Source organism: Callospermophilus lateralis, chromosome 7, assembly GCF_048772815.1.
Source record: "Callospermophilus lateralis isolate mCalLat2 chromosome 7, mCalLat2.hap1, whole genome shotgun sequence".
In the NCBI taxonomy this organism is placed as follows: domain Eukaryota; kingdom Metazoa; phylum Chordata; class Mammalia; order Rodentia; family Sciuridae; genus Callospermophilus; species Callospermophilus lateralis.
Genome location: NC_135311.1, coordinates 87,634,206 through 87,651,830, shown reverse-complemented (window position 1 = coordinate 87,651,830; position 17,625 = coordinate 87,634,206). Strand labels below are relative to the sequence as shown.

General features: G+C 34.5%; 2 protein-coding genes across 6 annotated transcripts in view; one reads left to right on the top strand and one right to left on the bottom strand.

Moving 5' to 3' along the window:
- Lrrc40 (leucine rich repeat containing 40) overlaps positions 1 to 11,285 on the bottom strand; it is a 62,514-nt gene extending 51,229 nt beyond the window's left edge. The window contains exons 1-2 of one of the 3 annotated variants that reach the window (XM_076862299.2): positions 11,111 to 11,285; positions 793 to 974 (exon numbers count right to left, since the gene is read on the bottom strand). In XM_076862299.2, the coding sequence (XP_076718414.2) occupies positions 793 to 974; positions 11,111 to 11,261 (333 nt within the window). In that variant the 5' untranslated portion in view covers positions 11,262 to 11,285. Of the gene's footprint in view, positions 1 to 792; positions 975 to 11,110 lie in introns of those variants that run through there. The other 2 variants (XM_076862301.2, XM_076862300.2) reach the window with 2 other exon arrangements.
- Positions 11,286 to 11,412: 127 nt separating this feature from the next.
- Positions 11,413 to 17,625, top strand: part of Srsf11 (serine and arginine rich splicing factor 11) — a 34,625-nt gene continuing 28,412 nt past the window's right edge. The window contains exons 1-2 of one of the 3 annotated variants that reach the window (XM_076863728.2): positions 11,415 to 11,502; positions 14,742 to 14,861. The gene's annotated coding sequence lies outside the window, so the exon portion shown is untranslated. Of the gene's footprint in view, positions 11,503 to 14,741; positions 14,862 to 17,625 lie in introns of all 3 variants that reach the window. The other 2 variants (XM_076863727.2, XM_076863729.2) reach the window with 2 other exon arrangements.

The window sequence follows — 17,625 nt, the reverse complement described above, 5'->3', positions numbered from 1 at the left end:
ATATTATTTACATCAACATATACAAAAATTTCATAAGAGAGAGAAGAACTTCTCTCATGTTCTCACAGAAACATACTGTTTTTAAGGGAGAAAGTATCTTGGAGTAGGCCAATTCAATCATTTCACAAATAAACACACACACACATAAAAAAACTTCTCTAGAAATTTCACTATTTTCATTCATTCTTTTTCACACATGAATTAGAGGATTTTTGATGTTGCTATGTAAACCAGAAGTTTATATACTCTGAAATAACTATTAATGCTCCAATTTACCATGACATAGTGACTAGAGACTAAAAACTGAATACCTTAATAAAATCACAAAAATTTGAGTTTAATAGTTTAAGTCAGTGAGATTGAAAGTGAATTACAAAAAAAAAAAAAACCAAAAAACCCTTAAGTACTACACTTGTTTTAATGTCTAGAGTAATAGTGATGATAAAATATAACAATAAGAAAAAAGATGAGTAGAAGCAACAATTAAATACTGATTGTACGTGTTAACACAGAGAATTCTAATAATTAAAAATAGTAGTATCTTTCCTCATTGATAGATATGGAAACTAAAGCACAAATAGGCAACCTTCCCAAAGTCAGTAGCTGTTAAGTTGGAAAGTCAGAATTAAAACCTGATGTTTTACACCCTTAACCATTATGCAATGCATGACATAATAATGTTATTTTCCCTTTGACTGTATCAACTTAACATGAAGAGTTTCCTGCTTATCAAAGCCTAAATTTAGCTTTGGAGTCTCTTCAACCAACAACACATAATTATATTCAACTTACATCAAGAACAGTCAGTGCAGGTAAGAGTCTAAGGTCATCTGTCAGTGACTGAAGTTTATTGTTTGATATGATTAGTTTGGTCAAATCTGTCTGTTCCCACCATCGTTCAGCAGAACTGAAGGAAAGATTCTGATTAGCTTCTTCAGGGATATCCACGTTTATTCTCCAAACACACTGAGGCACTATTTCCACCACCACCATAAAAAAAAAAAAGATATTAGATATTAAATTTTGGTAATAACCATTCAATTTATCTACTAAAAAACAATTTCAGAAACAAAAATTTTCCAATAAGTCAAATAGCAATAAAATAGCTACAGCAAAAGCTGATTTCATTCAAAAACAGACTAGTATGTACTTTATACATTAGATCTCACTTTTTATTTTATTCACTTACACACTAGGTATACTCTGTATAACACTTTTTGATAAATATATAAAATGTACTCTACTATCATGCAAACAAAGTTACAGAAAAGGCTTGGAAATCAGCATTTGTGTTTACAAATTATTAATTGTATTTATAATATCAAAACTTTTGTAACAGAAGTGTATACTGAGTCTCAGAAAGGTCTAGTAGTACTTGTAATAATAATAATAGCTAACTAAAATATCAGGCAATCTTCTAACAAACCAATGCATTTAAACCTTGTAACAGGGTTGGGGGTGTAGTTTACTGGTAAGGCATTACCTGTCATCACACATGAGGCCCTGGGTTTGACCCCAGCACCACAAAACAACCAAAATACATAGTCACAACTCTGTGAGATAGGTGCTATTACCATTCCTATTTTATAGATGAGAAAAAAATGGGGCAAAAAGAAAATGTACAATTTACTCAGGATTCCACAGCTAGTATTAGATGTGATTCTAACCTTGGTAGGACTGTTGTATCTTTTCTAATCGTACTTAAGAGAAATACTGGATTCTACTAGCAACTCTGTTTTGCTAGATATAAAATTATGTTTCTTATTCCAGCATGTAAAACTATGTCATTCTACAGCAACAAGTGATAATTCCTAAAACACAGCAAATGAGACTATATAAGTTAAACAGGGCCATATTATCACTTGAAGTTCCAGATAGTAGCTTATGGTAACAAAGTAGAAAAACTAAAGTTATAATAATATAACCAAACTATTTTAAAGAGAGTTCTTCATTCCTTAACAAAAGTAGGACTACATACATGTTGATGTAGACCTTTGAATTAATATTAATCAAGGCATTCACTGGTTTTGCCCTGATTTAACTGATGATCAAAATCATTAGAGATTAAAAAGAAAGGTGCAATCACAGTTTCAAGTTTAAAACCATGAAGTATAATTCAGAGGGTAAATCTGATACAACGGTGTTATGAGGCATCTACATGTACACTAGAATAAATTATAACATCCCTCTCTTACCCCTTCTCTTGGATTAGGTACTCTCTGCTTCTATATTCTTCTTAAGCAAATGTGAATGATGTAGAATATAAATTCATTTCTGATTCTGTTTTGTGGGTGGATAATTATTTTAAAAGCAAAGTAAAATAAAAAAAACCTTTACTATTCCCAATAGCATTGAGAACAAAAGCGTCATAAAATTTGTCAAAACTATTATTTTGATACATAAGTTTAGATGATTCTATGGGAATGAGAAACAGATCAACCAGCAAAAAGCACATGGACTTATAGACATTATCCTATTGTCAATTAGTGTGCACAATTTCTTTCTCTGGCACTGTCTGTGTTGAACCCAGTTCAACCACTAAGCAATATCCAGAGCCCTTTTTATTTCTTATTTTGAGACAGTGTCACTAAGTTGCATAGGACCTCGCTGAACTGCTAAGGCTGGCTCTGAACTTGTGATCCTCCTGCCTAAACCTCCCAAGTAGCAGGGATTATGGGTGTGTACCACCACATCTGGCTAGTATGTACGGTTTCTAAGTTTTTGTGTAATAGTTAAAAATAAATTCAATTTAAAAAAGAAAAAAAATGGAGACAATAAATTAGACTTTATCAAAATTAAAAGCTTATTTTTCTAAAGATTAAGAAAATTAGGCTAGCCATAAACAGAAAATATTACATAGATATTGGTACACATAGATATCTAAGGACTTGGACTTGTATTCCAAATATATAGTCTTGTAACTCAACAAGAAGACAAATACCCTGTGTAAAAAAAAAAAAAAAAAAAAAAAAAGAAAATTTGAACAAACTTAACCAAATATACACAAATGACTATGAAGCAGTAGAAATGATGATCATCATTACTTAAGAAAATACAAATTAAAATTGCAAGATACTCCCAACATAGACAAAAGAATGCATAATATTAACAAGACTGACAATACAAAGTGCTAGTAATGATGTGGAGCAACTGGATCTCTCATATGTCTAGTACAAAACTGTTTGGTGAGCTTTTATAAGGTTAAACGTATACTTATTACTATTGTCCAGTGTTGAGGGCCACAGCCAAGTCGGGATAAAGCACGGCATTCTGCCAGAAGGGAGTGGTTGAGAGGTGACACCAGCAAGCCATTGAGATGATGATGGTTATGTTAAGCTGTGTATTTAGTTGTATATGGACCCCTGCTGTCCGGTAATAGTTCCTGTTGCCTAGGGTGACCTCTACTTTGGAGTCCCAGTGGGATAGGTGTGGAACCTGCGGGAGAGCTGAGAGAGTTCCCAGAGTTCCTGGAGAGTGTGCCTGGAGTGCTGGTGGAGTTCGGGCAATAAAGTTTCCTGTTTGAACATACAAGTGCTTTGTGGCAGCTCGGTGATTTGTGCCCAGCCAGACTGCAGCAATCCAGCAATTCCATTCTCAGGCATAGAGTCCACAGAAATAATATAGGTCTACTGAAAGACTTATAAATGAAAGCTTATGGAAGTATTATTAATAGCCCAAACCAGAAAAAAAATGCAATGTCTATAAACAGGTAAATAAACAAATTGAATTATATGCACACAATGGACTCTTATTCAACAATAAAAAGAAACTACTGATATAAACAACATAGAAGAAGCTCAGAAACAATTATCCTAAGTAAAAGAAGCCTTAAACAAACAAAAAAAAAAATTGCAATTTTATGATTCCATTTACATGAAATCCGGAGGCAAAATTAATTTACATTGACAAAAAACACATCAACAGTTTTATGGAGCAAACAATGGAGATGGACTGACAAAGGGACATAAGAAAACTTTTCAAGAAGTGAGAAATGTCCATATCTTTATAAAAATTTATTAGTGCATTATAGTAATACATAATTGGAATTTATTTTGATATGACTATACAAGTATAGAATATAATTTACTCCAATTCAGTCCCTAGTACTTTCCCTTTAGCCCCCTCACTCCCACTGTTCTTTCCTCTATTCTACCAGTCTTTCTTCTACTCAGTTTGTTTTTGAAAGGGCATTATACACATACATAAATGTTCAACTCACCGTGGTCTACTCATATATGTACAAAGGATAGTTCTGTCAGTTTCATTCCACTATTCCCCCTTTTCTGTCCCTCTTCCTGACCAAACAATCTCCTTCCTCTACTTCACTGATCCTTCTTTTATTCTCATGAGAGCCCTCCTTTTATTCTTTATTTTGGTCTAGCTTCCACATGTGAGAAAAAACATTTGACCCTGACTTCGTTATATGCATTATTTCACTTAGCATGTTGTTGTCCATTTCCATCCACTTATCAGCAAATGCCATTATTTCATTCCTCTTTATGGCTCTTCTATCCTTCGCTGTGTAGAAGTTTTTTAATTTTATGCCATCCAAATTATTGATTCTTGATTATATTTCTGGTGCTTTAGAAGTCTTGTTAAAAAAGTCAGTGCCTGTGCCTATATGTTGGAACGTCAGGCCTGTTTTCTTCTAGCAATCGCAGGCTTCCTGGTCTAATTCATATCTACTTTGAGTTGAGATTGTGCAGGGTGAAAGACATATTTAGACAAATGGCTATCCAGTTTTCCCAGGACCATTTGTTTAAAAAGGCCATCATATTTCCAAAGTTATGTTTTTGGCACCTTGTCCAGTGGCAGATGACTGTGTCTATGTAGACTTGTCTGTGTGTCTTCTACACTATTTCATTGGTCTTCATGTCTGTGCAGGTGCCAATACTATGCTATCTTTATTACTGTATCTCTGTAGTACATTTTGAGGTCTGGTATTGCTCTTCTTTCTCAGGATTGCTTTGGCTATTCTGGGTCTCTTATTCTTCCAAAGGAATTTTAAAATGCAATTTTAAAACTAAAACTTTCTAGTTCTGTGAAGAATGTCATTGCTATTTTAATGGGGATTGCACTGAATCTGTAAAATGATTTTATACAGTAATTTTGATATTTATTCTACCTAACCAAGAACATGGCAGATCTTCCCATCTTCTAAAGTTTCCTTCAACTTCTTTCTTCAGTGTTCTACAGTTTTCATTGTAAAGACTTTTCACATCCTTGGTTAGATTTATTTTCAATTATTCTCTTTTATTTGTATTTCTTTTTGAGAGTATTATCAATGGTATAGTTTCCTTAGGTTCCTTCTCAGCAGTGATTATTTATATATACTGATCTTGTATCTTGCTACTTTGTTGAAATTTTTAACAACTCTAAAGTCTTCTGGTGGAATTTCTTTTTTTTTTTTTTTTTTTTTTTTTTAGTCTTTTAGATATAGGGTCATATCAACTAACAGATAATTTGACTTCCTTTCCTATGTTTCCCTTTAATTTCATTCTCTTGCCTGGTTGCTCAAACTAGATTTTAAAGGACTATGTGAAATAGCAGTGGTGGGAACGGACATTCCTGTCTTGTTCCTGTTTTTAGAGAAAAAATTTTCAATTTTTCTCCATTCAGTATGATGGCAGCTTTGGGTTTGTTGTACAGAGAAAGCCTTTACAACATTGAGGTAAATTCCTTCTATCCCTAGTTTCTTTAGCATTTTAAACATGAATGGGTGCTAAAGTTTGTCGGATGTTTTTTCTGCACCTAATGAGATAATCATGTGATTCTTGTCCTTAATTCTACGTATATGGTGAGTTACATTTATTGATTTGTGTATGCTAAGTCAACCCTACATTGATATCTATATTTTGAATGTTGTAAGTCAATGCTATAAACGTTCCTCCTAGAACTGCCTCTATACTTCTCAATTTTGTTATGTTGTACCTCTATTCTCATTTGTTTCTAAGGATTTTTTATTTCTCCCTGATTTTGCTATGATCCATTTCTCATTCAAAAGTATATTACTAACCAGTTGCTATAGTGCATGCCTGTAATCCCAGTGACTTGGAAAGCTGAGGCAAAAGGATATCAAGTTCAAAGCCAGCCTCAGCAATTCATTTGTTATCAACTCCATGTGTTTCCCATCTACTCAAAACAACATTAAAATGCAAGTGAGTAAGTCTAACAAAAGAAAGATTTGTTTAAGTTTGGACTAATTTATTACACAGTGTTTGGCACTGAAAACTGGAGATACAACTTAAGAGGTGAGTCAATCAAGTTTAGAACAACTGTGTTAAGGAATCAAGAAACAGAAATGGGATCTTTTAAATTAACTATCTAGTTCCTTGTCTCATAATCCAAACTCCCTTGGATTTCAGTAAAAAAAAAAATTAAATGTTCTCTTTCAACTTCTGAACATATAGGCTTTTTTCTTGTTTTCATTAAGAAATGTATAGGATTTGGTTTTTTTTGACAACATACTCACCTGGAAGCAGGGTTTTTTTTTTCCCTGAAATGAAAATGGTCAGTTTTTATTAGTTATTTAAAATATCCCAATGAGTTACATTAAGCAAGCAGTAGCTAAAACTCAGATTCAGTCTAAATAGTAATGCAGAGCATAGTTTATAAAAATTTAAGATGGTTACTGAAAGCCTAAAGAAACGGTTTATTTTATACTTTTTATCTGTTCTAACTGTATACTTAATAAAATAAATCATTATTACCCTAAAACAGTATGGTTTTTGAAGCTTAGGATCACTAGACCTAGTTACTTAATTGTACAAGTGAAAACTAATCCTCTGTTCTCTTCAAGGTAAGGAAGAAAAGCCTTACAACAATATTTCCCTTTCAAATAATATGGTTTCCAAAGTAAATTGCTTTATTTAATAAATTATCTGCCTACCAATTTTCCTTTCAGTTCAAGTAGTTTCCATTAGAATTTGCACATTCTTTTTTCTCAAACTGTGGCACATTTTTATTTTCCTTAGTGTTAGATGAAACACTTAAAAACATTTCTACACTATTGTTCTGCCACGATTATGCAAACAGAAAGCAACAATCCATATTTTCTTTATCACTCGGTCCTCATTTTATCTAGTTCAGTGAAAAAAAGAGCTGCACTATTTACATTGAAACAAAGAGATGATATATTCTGCTGCTGTTCATAAAAACAGCTGTCAACACAGATATTTTTACTGTTTCTGTAATTCACCCTTTGTAGAATGTCTCATAATTTAAGTCATATCTGTATCTAGCCTTTTTAGATTGCCTTTTCTCCTCTTATATCTCCCCCTAAGAAATATGCTTCTCCAGATGCTCTGATAACTTGATAGCTCATTTCTTTTTTATTGTCAAATAATATTCCATCATATGGATGTACCATTTTGTTTATACACTCACCTTCTGAAAGATATTTCGGTTGCTTCAATTTGGAGCAATTAAGAATAAATCAGCTATAAGTATTCATGTTCAGATTTTTGAGGGGATGTAAGTGTTCAACTCAATTTACGTAAAAACTTAGAAGCATGATCACTGGATCATATAAGACTATGTTTAGCCTTATAAGAAATTGTCGAGCTGTCTTCCAAAGTGACACTACCATTTATCTTCCCACAAGCAAATGAATGAAAGCTCCTTTTGCTCCATACCAGCATTTGGTATTATCAGGTTTTTGGATTTTAGTCATGTTACTAGATGTGTTGTTATATGCTGTTTCCTAGTGATGAATAAAGTCGAATATATATTTATAAGCACATCTGCCAATATATATATCTTCTTTGGTTAGGGGTCTTTTCAGAACTTTGGCCCATTTTTAAATTGGGTTGTTACTTTTCTTCATGTGGAGCATATTTGTCTTTTTATGTCACTTGTTTCTGCTACCTAATTGATGGTTCCATGAGTAAGTAATATAAAAGTAGTCAGTAGCCTGTTGGTTATGGTTCTTAGAGTGTTCTGGAAAGAACTTTGGGTAATGTTTGTTGACATAACCAAAACAATTGTAGATGGTGATTTTTTTTTTCCAATAAACTTTTCCCTTGATCCAGTCTGTACACTGCTATACTTTTAATAAATATTTTTAAAAGTCTTCTCATACTGGGCCTGGTGGCACACACCTGTAATCCTAGCAGCTGCAGAGGCTAAGGCAGGAGGATTGCAAGTTTGAAGCCAGCCTCAGCAATTTATCTAGATGTCTCAAAATAAAAAATACAGGGGCTGGGGCTGGGGCTGAGCAGTAGTGTACTTGCCTGGCATGTGTGAAGTACTGGGTTCAATTCTCAGCACCACATAAATAAAATAAAGGTCTATCAATAACTAAAAAAAAAAAAAAAGGAGAAGGGGTTGATGGTTAAGCACCCCTAAATTCTCGCTGGCAGTACAAAAAAAAAGTCTTCTCATTATCTTTATTTGTGCCTCCAAATATTATTACTTTGAATTATGAATTATATTCAAAAGATATTTTGAAACATGTCTTCTTTCAGATTGCTTTCCACATATATACAAGATATTTCATGTGAAATATAACATGTGAAAGTGTTATGTATGATATGTGAAGGTATACAAATATGCATTTAAATAGTATGTTATTTATCAACTATTTATGTTTCTTCCAGATATTGTGCTAGGTACTAAATAAATAAAATAAAAATTAATGATACCTTCACATAATTCCTTTTCTCATAAGCCTTTTCACATAAGCTTCATTATTATTTATTGGGGGAAGGTAGGTAAGGAATAAATGTGTACAGCACAAGGGATTTTTGTGGCAGTGAAACTATTCTGCATGACAGTATAATGGTAAATACATGATATGAACTTGTCAAAACCCATAAAATGATACAACACTAACAGTGAATCCTAATGTAAATTATAAACTTCAGTTAATAATAGTGTTGTTATTATTGGCTCATCAATTATTAAAAATGTACCTGATGTAATGCAAGATGTTATTAAAAGAGAAAAATGTAATTGGTGAGGGGGAGGAGGTAAATGAGAACACAATGTACAATATGCTCAATTTTCTATAAACCTAAAATAGTTATCAAAGAATGTACAAGTATAACTGGGGAAAAGGCAACACTTTGTTATTATTGTTGTTAAAGAATAAGATGCTGAAAAGAGATGGGAAACCACAAAGTAGCCGGTTGGGGGCAAGATTCTGAAAATCTTTTGAATATTATGCTGAGAACATTATATTGCATCTTGTGAGCTATGAAATGTTATTAAAATGTTTTGTGAGATATGGTAAAATCTGTGTTGGGAAGGTAACTCTTGTAATGACACTAAGAGAGTAAGGTTTAAAGTGAGAAACCCAGGATATCAGGCCATACCATAACAGAAATGCTCAATTTTATTTTATATAGCAGGCATTTTACCTATGTTACTTATATAAACCTTAGTAAGTCTTATTATTTCATTATTAGTGAAAAACTAAGGAACATCTCCATGTTATATGAGCTAAGAAATGGAGATAATGAGGGTTATCCCCAAAAGGAATACAAATATTCCAGAATGATAGTGATTTGAATATCAAAGTTTAGAGTGATAAGACATGAAACTGACGTCTAAAGCCAGTTAGGGAAAGATCTTCTATATTATGGTAACAGAAATCCCTTTTTCATATATAAGCTACAAATACCACAAGCCTTTCCTATTTATACCTTCTTCATCCTATGAAATATTATATATTCACTCACTGAACCCAACAGTTACTGTGTCAGGTTCAATACAACTTAAACAGTCCTGATCCATATCGGCATGAACCCGAGTCCAAATTTTCTACCTAAAAGTTCAACACACTAAATCACATGGATCTAGTCAATAAACACATTCCAAAACATAACTTAGCACTGGAGAATATTCACTCATTTACTTATCATGGCCACAAATAGATCCTACAATACAGCAAACACTATTTTGGGAGCTAGGGATACAACAATGAACAAAAGAAAGCTACCTGACCTTGTGGAAGTAACAGTCTAACTAATGGGCAAGGTAGGCAATAATTAAATTATATAAGTCCTTATAGTGATTCTATTTAAAAAATTAAACAGGTGAGACAACAGTGTGTTACCAGTGGTAATTATGGTGGTTTGGAAGGGCCTCTTAGAAGTGAGCTCTGAGCAAAAACCCTAAAGGAAGCAAGAGAGTCAAAAAAGAAAATGTTCGACTTTAGAAAAAGCAAATATATATGGGAAAAGGAGGCAAGGGAGGGAGAGGGAGAGTGACTGGGTTGGGTGGGGAGAAAAAAGCTTATCTGTAGTTTCAAAGTGTTTATACCCCATCTATAAAAATTCTTACAAATAAAGCAGGGATTTTATGCCATATACTCTTTCATTTATTCATTAAAGTATTTGTTTGCCTGGTTTACATTATTCACGGCACAATAAGTTAATATTCATTAGAAGGAAAATGGAAGGTTTTAATTGCAGTGTAAAAAGCTGAATGTAAGTAAAGGAAAATATTACAGGAAGAATGCTTTATTTCTCCACTTCTCCCACATTGCTCCCTTACCCCCACGCACAGGCCACTCCAAGAGCATCTGGTCTTTCATTGTTATACCCAGATTACTGTTTCTTTGTCTTTATCAGGTTTTTCGGAGTGGCCTCAAATTCATGGACTTTGTGTGGCGTTTATTCCAATCCTCAATTTAGAAAACCTGCTCATCATTCCTGGTCATTAGGACTCTACCCAAGTTCATAAAGAAGAGGTCTCACATTCACTCAAGGCTCACAGAGGAGTAGATAAAATACAGAATTTTAGCGTCAGTAATTTTCCTTAGAGAACAAATTGAGAAAAAGAAAGTAAGAGTCAAAGAAAATATTTTCCCAATATCTGATAGGTAGTTTACTCTACCATTACGTTGCCTATTCCTTCTTATGCGGGAGTCCCTGAAAGCGTCCGGTTTAAATTTTGTCCACAGTCCCAGAAGGGTGCCTGCAACGGAGATGCTGGAGCCAGAGAAGTAAGGAAACTGGGAGGCCATGTCAGTTGAAATGTAAGAGTGCCTGGATTGCCGCACAGGGATCCTGGCTAAGAGGCAAAGCCAAGCTCGAGGAAAGGAGGCTGCCTTGAGCTAGGGCTTTCCGCTCGCACAGCACAAACTGGTAGCACCTTTGAGTCTTACCTTCACTGAGGTTCCTACCCGACAAGTTTAACTGTCCGCTCCTCCTCGCCGCCTTTAACAGCCCCTGGGGCACAGAAGTAGTGCAGTCTCTCCCCTCAGCCCTGAAACCCGCTCGCGGATCCCGCCCGGCAACCCGTTGCAGACGCGACATGTTCAAATCCTGGGTCTGCAAGCGGCAGCCCCACCCATGACGCTTAAATGTGGCGCCGCCAGACCACCCCGCCCCTTCCGCAAACGCGCGCTCTGTGCGCGGAGTTCGTGGCTTCGCGCTGGGCCTTTCGCTCCGTGCGGCGCGGCGCAGATGTCGTCACCGCCAGCTCCCGGGGCTGGAGGACAGAGCAGCCCCTTCAGTTGCCGGTGCCGGCCTAGCGTCCTGGAATTACTTCGCTCTAGTAAGTGGGTTCAACGGGCTTAAGAGGGGCTTTCGGGTTTATTGTTTGCTCTGGTTACTGCGACTCCAGCCTTCTGTATGCTTCCACCGTGGCGAGGGGGTTGGGAAAGGATAACCCTCTCTTCTCCCCTCTTCTAGTCTGAACGTGGGCCTTAACTAAAACTTGAGACCTGGGCGCGGTCTGCAGCCTCTCTGGACCCCAGCCTGTCTGTCGCTGGGGGTAGTGGCACCAGACCTCCGCCGTAAGGAGTAAAAGAGATTTCCTGGTCTTGGAGCCTGTACTCTTGACTCCTGGAGTTAGTGCATCACTCCCGTTGTTGTGTTGAAACAGCCCAACGTTGGAGGGAATGTGAAATCAAAGGATTGGCAACCTAGAAAAAGAGAGGAAAAAAGTTTAAAATGTAAAAAATGTCCTGCCTACCGGACAATTGTAGGAGACAAGTGGACGGTAAAGGAGACAAGTGTGGTACAAGCTTTAGTGAATCACAAACAGCCCGGACTTTGAAGCCCCGGAAGTGTAAGTTCAAATCCCACCTGCTTACTGTTGCTGGCCAGCGAGCCCAGGATCCCTCTGGCTGGCCGGATGTGTCCCCTACATAAGAAATAGACAAAAGATGGAAAAGGGAAGAATGAACGTTAGGCAGTTTTATCAAACCTGGGAGAAGCAGCAAGATTGCTTCTCTCCCTTCATCCCATAAAAAGCAGTTATAATTTATAGGAACAAATGCAGCTGATACCTAGATGTAGAATTAATTGGCAGGAAGAGGAGGCAAAAGGGGGACAAGAGGCAGCAAGTAAACAAGCAGATTTAGTGTAGACCTGAGTGGGCAATCTTCTTTCCTGCTCGCCATCATCTTTAGAGCCTGTATGTGGGACTGGTGTGTGTGTGTTGGGGAAGAGGGCGGGGATATCTCAGCCCTTTAGCTTCCTTTCTCAGTAGGAAGGATTTTGTTCCCAGCAATGTCAAGTTCAGTCAGTTTCATTTCATACTGTGTATCTAAAGCAGTTTTACTCGACAGCTTTTGAAAGTCATTCTTTTCATTACTTTAGGAATAACAATTTCTAACTTATAAGCTTTTGGAAATAACTTGATGAAAGCAATAGTTTAAATCCCTTGGTTGAGGGAAGGGACTTGGGATCAGAATAAAATATGGAAAGTTTGTCCAGTAAGTCCGTGTTTCCTGGAAAGTTACAGTTTATGTCTGAAAGGTTCAGTTCATTAAGTCATTCAACAAGTGTTTATTAAGAACTCACCCTGTATAGTACTCTTCTGGGTGCTAGACTTTTTCTTCTCCAGAGTGATTTTGTCTTAAAAGCAGTTATTCTCCTAACCTCCAGGGAATCTACTGTGGATCTGAAGTGTTAATTGAACAGTAAAATGACGTCTCTTGACAAAATATGCATTATGCAGTTTTACCTGAATCCAGGTTCATGTCCTTGTTGCATGTAAGATTTGGTTTTAAACACCCTATTTTTTTCTTTCTTCATATTCAATATAGTGACCAGTTTTGCACATGAAGAAATAGAGGCTAAATGAAGTTAGGAATCTTGCCTAAGATCAGAAATTTCTATAAGGAGCGTGGCCAGGCAATTAAACCTGGATCTTTCTCCAACCATGAGTTGCCTAGTGGCTTTTCATAATTTCCAATTTGCTTTTATTAAGGAATCATTTTAAAGAATACTTCAATTGTATTTTGTTGTTGTTTTTGCAGTGCTGGGGATTGAACCCAGGGCCTTGAGCGTGCTAGGCAAGTGCTCTACCACTGAGCTACATCCCTAACCAATTTCAATTGCTTTAAAACAAATTTGAGAACAAACTTTTTCTGTTTTCTAGGAGGTAACACTCTACCTTAAGATAATAAATTGCTGCAAAATTTTGCAGTAACTATTCCTCTATCTACAACAGATTCTTGCTTAGTTTTGCTCTTAAATATAGCTAGGTGTACTTGTTTGATTCATTGTGATTCTACTGGAATCTACTGAATTCTAATCATTATTGATGTTTAATGACATCATGTTGAAACATTGTTTCATTTTGAATAAAAGAGGCATATCCTATTTAATGACAAAATAATTCTGAAAAACTCAAGTGACCATATACTTGTAAATGTCAACAGATGTAACTGACATATAAAAATTTTACTAGCATGTAGCTGTAATAAAAATGGAGATTGAGGAAGTAAAAATTATTACCTCATGCAATTGGGAAAATTATATGTCTATCTCAAATTGATGGATACTGAAAGCTAATCCACTTGGATTAAATTTCTTCTTCTTTTTTTTTTTTAAGTCTTTCTTTTATTTATTTTTATGTGGTGCTAAACCCAGCGCCTCGCACATGCTAGGCAAGCACTCTACCACTGAGCCACAACCCCAGCCCCTGGATTAAACTTCTTTATGAAAGTAGTTACAATATTATATGGTTATATTAGTGGGAATTAGGTCTTTATATTAGTTGCATTACTTAAAAGTGCATTAAAAACAAAAGTTCTAACCTTTCAACACAGTTATGAAAATGAAATTGTTAGCTTTTTTAAAAAATGGACTTTATGTACATTATTAAAATAAAATGAAAAGGTTATCTCCTGAGTCAGGCTGGCTACTGTTGTACACCTACTTTAGTAGCAGAATTATCTAGCTACAATTTATTATGTTCATTTTATTTAAGTACTGAAAGTTTTACTTTTTAAGCTTCTTTGCTAACTGAAAACAGAAACTAAAAAACAAAAATGTTAAGCACAACAATCATATGACCCAAAGAACTCTATTCTGTTTTGTAATGAAAAATAAGACTTTATCAAATTAAGATACAGCAGCTATCTTACATTAAAATTTAATAAGGTATTTTCAGATGTGGTTGTATTTGGGAAAATTATATGTGTATCTCAAATTGACGTAAAACATTGCTATGTATTAGATTTATTTTTTCAAAGTTGAAAGGTACAATTGATAAGATGGAGTTACTGAAACAAATCTAAAATTTCTACTAAGGGAAGATAAGGTTAAATTTGTTTAAAAACTATAATCAAGAACAAAGCAAGTCTGCTTTGCAAACATTTCTCTGAAGTTTCTATTCATGTAAAATAAAAGATTTTGCCTGTTTGAAGTAGTATTACATTTATCTTTCAAAATATTGTCTTATCTATGAGAACTTGTTATCTTATGTAAAAGTTATTGAGACAACATTTTAGTTCATGTTACAAATACCAATTTGTAATTTCATATTTGTTTTCCCTTTAGGTGTTTAAGTACCAACTTTGGAAAATAGTAAAAAAATTCTTTGAAGGCAATACATATTTTTCATTTTTATTAGTAGTTTTTCAAATGCGACTTTGAATTGAATTCTATTATTATTAAGAGGTGAGTGAGATAATTATTTTTCTTAGTGGAGAAAGTGCATTTTCTTTATGATTGTACAATTATGTATTCTTTGTGTTTTCCCGCTGCTTTTCTTCATGCTTTTGAATCATGAAGCAAGTTTCCTGCTCTAAGAGGTTTAATATTTGATTCTAATATTTGATCTTAGATTCCTCTCTATTTTTGATATAAAAGAATTCTAGTTTACTGCTTTAGGAAGATAAAAAGCCTTTTATTACACGTCAGTGTTTTGGAGACACTAGTAAAATAGATGTATCCTAAATACTTTTAGTTTTTGTTATTGTTGTTTATTTTCTTTCTACTGAAGAAAAATGAAGAAGATGGTGGATAAACCATTCTTGCAAATGCCAATTAAGATAAGTGCTATGGTGTTGAGATTTGTTTACTAGTTTTTCTAAAAATCATCTGAAAATGGTTCTTATTATTCCTTGTAATTATTATTTTTAACCTTTGATAGCTATTACAGTATTCCTACTCTTTTTTTTAAGATTAATATGTTGCACAACTTTAAATATTGGTTTTAATATTATGATGGGTATTACAAATGAGGGAGCTTTGAATTAGTAAAGTAATTCAGAGGTAAAATTTGGACACCACAACCTTATAGATCATCCTCACAGTACTGTTCTATTTTTGTCTTAGCATATACAAAATCTATTTTATTTTTTTTCCTGTGGTACTAAGGATCAAACATAGGGCCTCACACTTGCTAAACAAGCACTCTACTACCACTTAGCTATATCGCTAGTCTGAAATCTACTGTTTTAAAGTTTAGCTATCACTCCCTGGAAACAATTTTATTCAGTTCAATTCAGTTTGCCACTTATGTACTTTTAAAAGAGAGTAAATATTTATAAGTGGCAAATATTGTTCCACATGAGCAAAGCTCCCCTATACTTCTAATAAGACTTAATAATATGATCTTTGAGGCTTCATCCTTATTCTTGTTATGGTTTGGATATGAACTGTTCCCCTAAAGCTCCTATATTAACACAAGCATATTCACAAGTGAAATATTAGAATGTGCAATTTGTGAACCAGTGTTTCTTCACCACGCCCTTCAGCCATGCTGTTCTGCCTCTTTTGAGGCCTAGAGAAATGGACTTGGCCAACCACAGACTAACCCTATGGAACTTTGAGTCAAAAGAAACTTTCCTTCCTCTAAGTTGTTCTTGCCGGGTATTTTGGTCACTGTGATGAAAAAGCTAATGCATACTTAATGTCTACTATGCAGATATATGAGCCCAGCCTTGCTCTTTATCATTCTAGAAGTACTTATTTTTTGCTTAACACAAAGCATATTTATCATTAGCATGGTTAGGTCTATATTCCTGTCTTAAGGTGCTGACCTTTTTGCTTTTCTTTTTAAACTCATTGCCTAGAAATGTTACCTCTCCACCATCTCTTCTGTCTCTCAAAATAATTGCTTAACAAATGTCTTTCAAGTGGTTTAGACTTCACGTGAGCTAATTGTGGCTTAAAATTAACAGCAGTTCATAGTTTCAAGGGAATGGGATGGCTACTGGGTGAAAAGCCTAATTGCCTTTAAAAATTACTTATGCTTTATCATTTATTTTTTAGTTCAGATTATTTCAGGTACTTAGTAATATTTTGCTTTGTTGGTAGTTTTTAATTTGTACTTTGGTCATTTGCATGTCTGTTCTGATCCATGCCACAGTACATTTAATATTATTCAAGGAAATGTGCAGGTGTTTGTGTTGTTTGGAAGTATGAATATTACTGTTACTCAAAAAATGTGGAAAAGTTAAGTGAAGCCTTCCTAAAAGAATTTTCTATAGAAACATTTGCAATTTATTAAGAAAGGGAAGATTTTGTTTAGCCATCATCTGCCTATGCATGCAATTGGTAATGTGCTGCTTTGGAGTCAAAATGATTATGAAAATGTGAAACCTATTTACATTGTTGTCATGTTTGTATTGCAACAGCCTCTTAAGGGAGAGAGTGCATCATTACAATTCACATCTTTGCTATCACTTAGCATCTTATATAGTATTTTCATATCAATTTAATTTTGATAGTAATGCTGTTTAATAAGTGTTGCTGTTCGGTATTACTGTTGTATTTATCCACTGAAAAGTTGAAGAAATTGTAGAGTTTGAAATTGACTTTCCTGTAAGTTTATGTTAGATGCCTGTGTGCTGGGCACTCTGTTTCATCCCTATAGCATTTATAATCTTAAAGCTAAACTTAAAGCTATATGTATCATTGTCTCTATTTTTTATATAAAGGTAAGGGAGATCACGTGGTTAATTAGTAGTAGTACTTATTATGATAGTTCAGAACATGGATAGGGAGTGGAACGGGAATTGGGTGGGTAAAATAGAGGACTGCTTTTTTTTAACCTTCATATAGTTTACATTTTTAATATTTGACACATTACTTTACAATTTTTAACATGTTTTGTTAAAATATGAAATCTAAAGTAAGAAACTACGCTTTGTAAATTGGTTCTTCCTATTCATATTTTTCATGTGAATTATGAAGTTAGAATAGCCCAAGGTACTAGCTTAAAAAAAGAATGATGGTATAAAATGGAGCCCATTTGAAAATAGCCATTCATTTTTCAAAATAAGAGGTTTTAGATAATTGAGAACTCAAAACTAATCTTTATTCCATCCCATTTCACAAGTTTAATTGAGTTATTATGATTAGCAGTAGTAGGAAACAACACAGAATAGTGGAAATAATAGGCTTTGAAGAGAGATATCTGGTTGGTTGGTTGGTT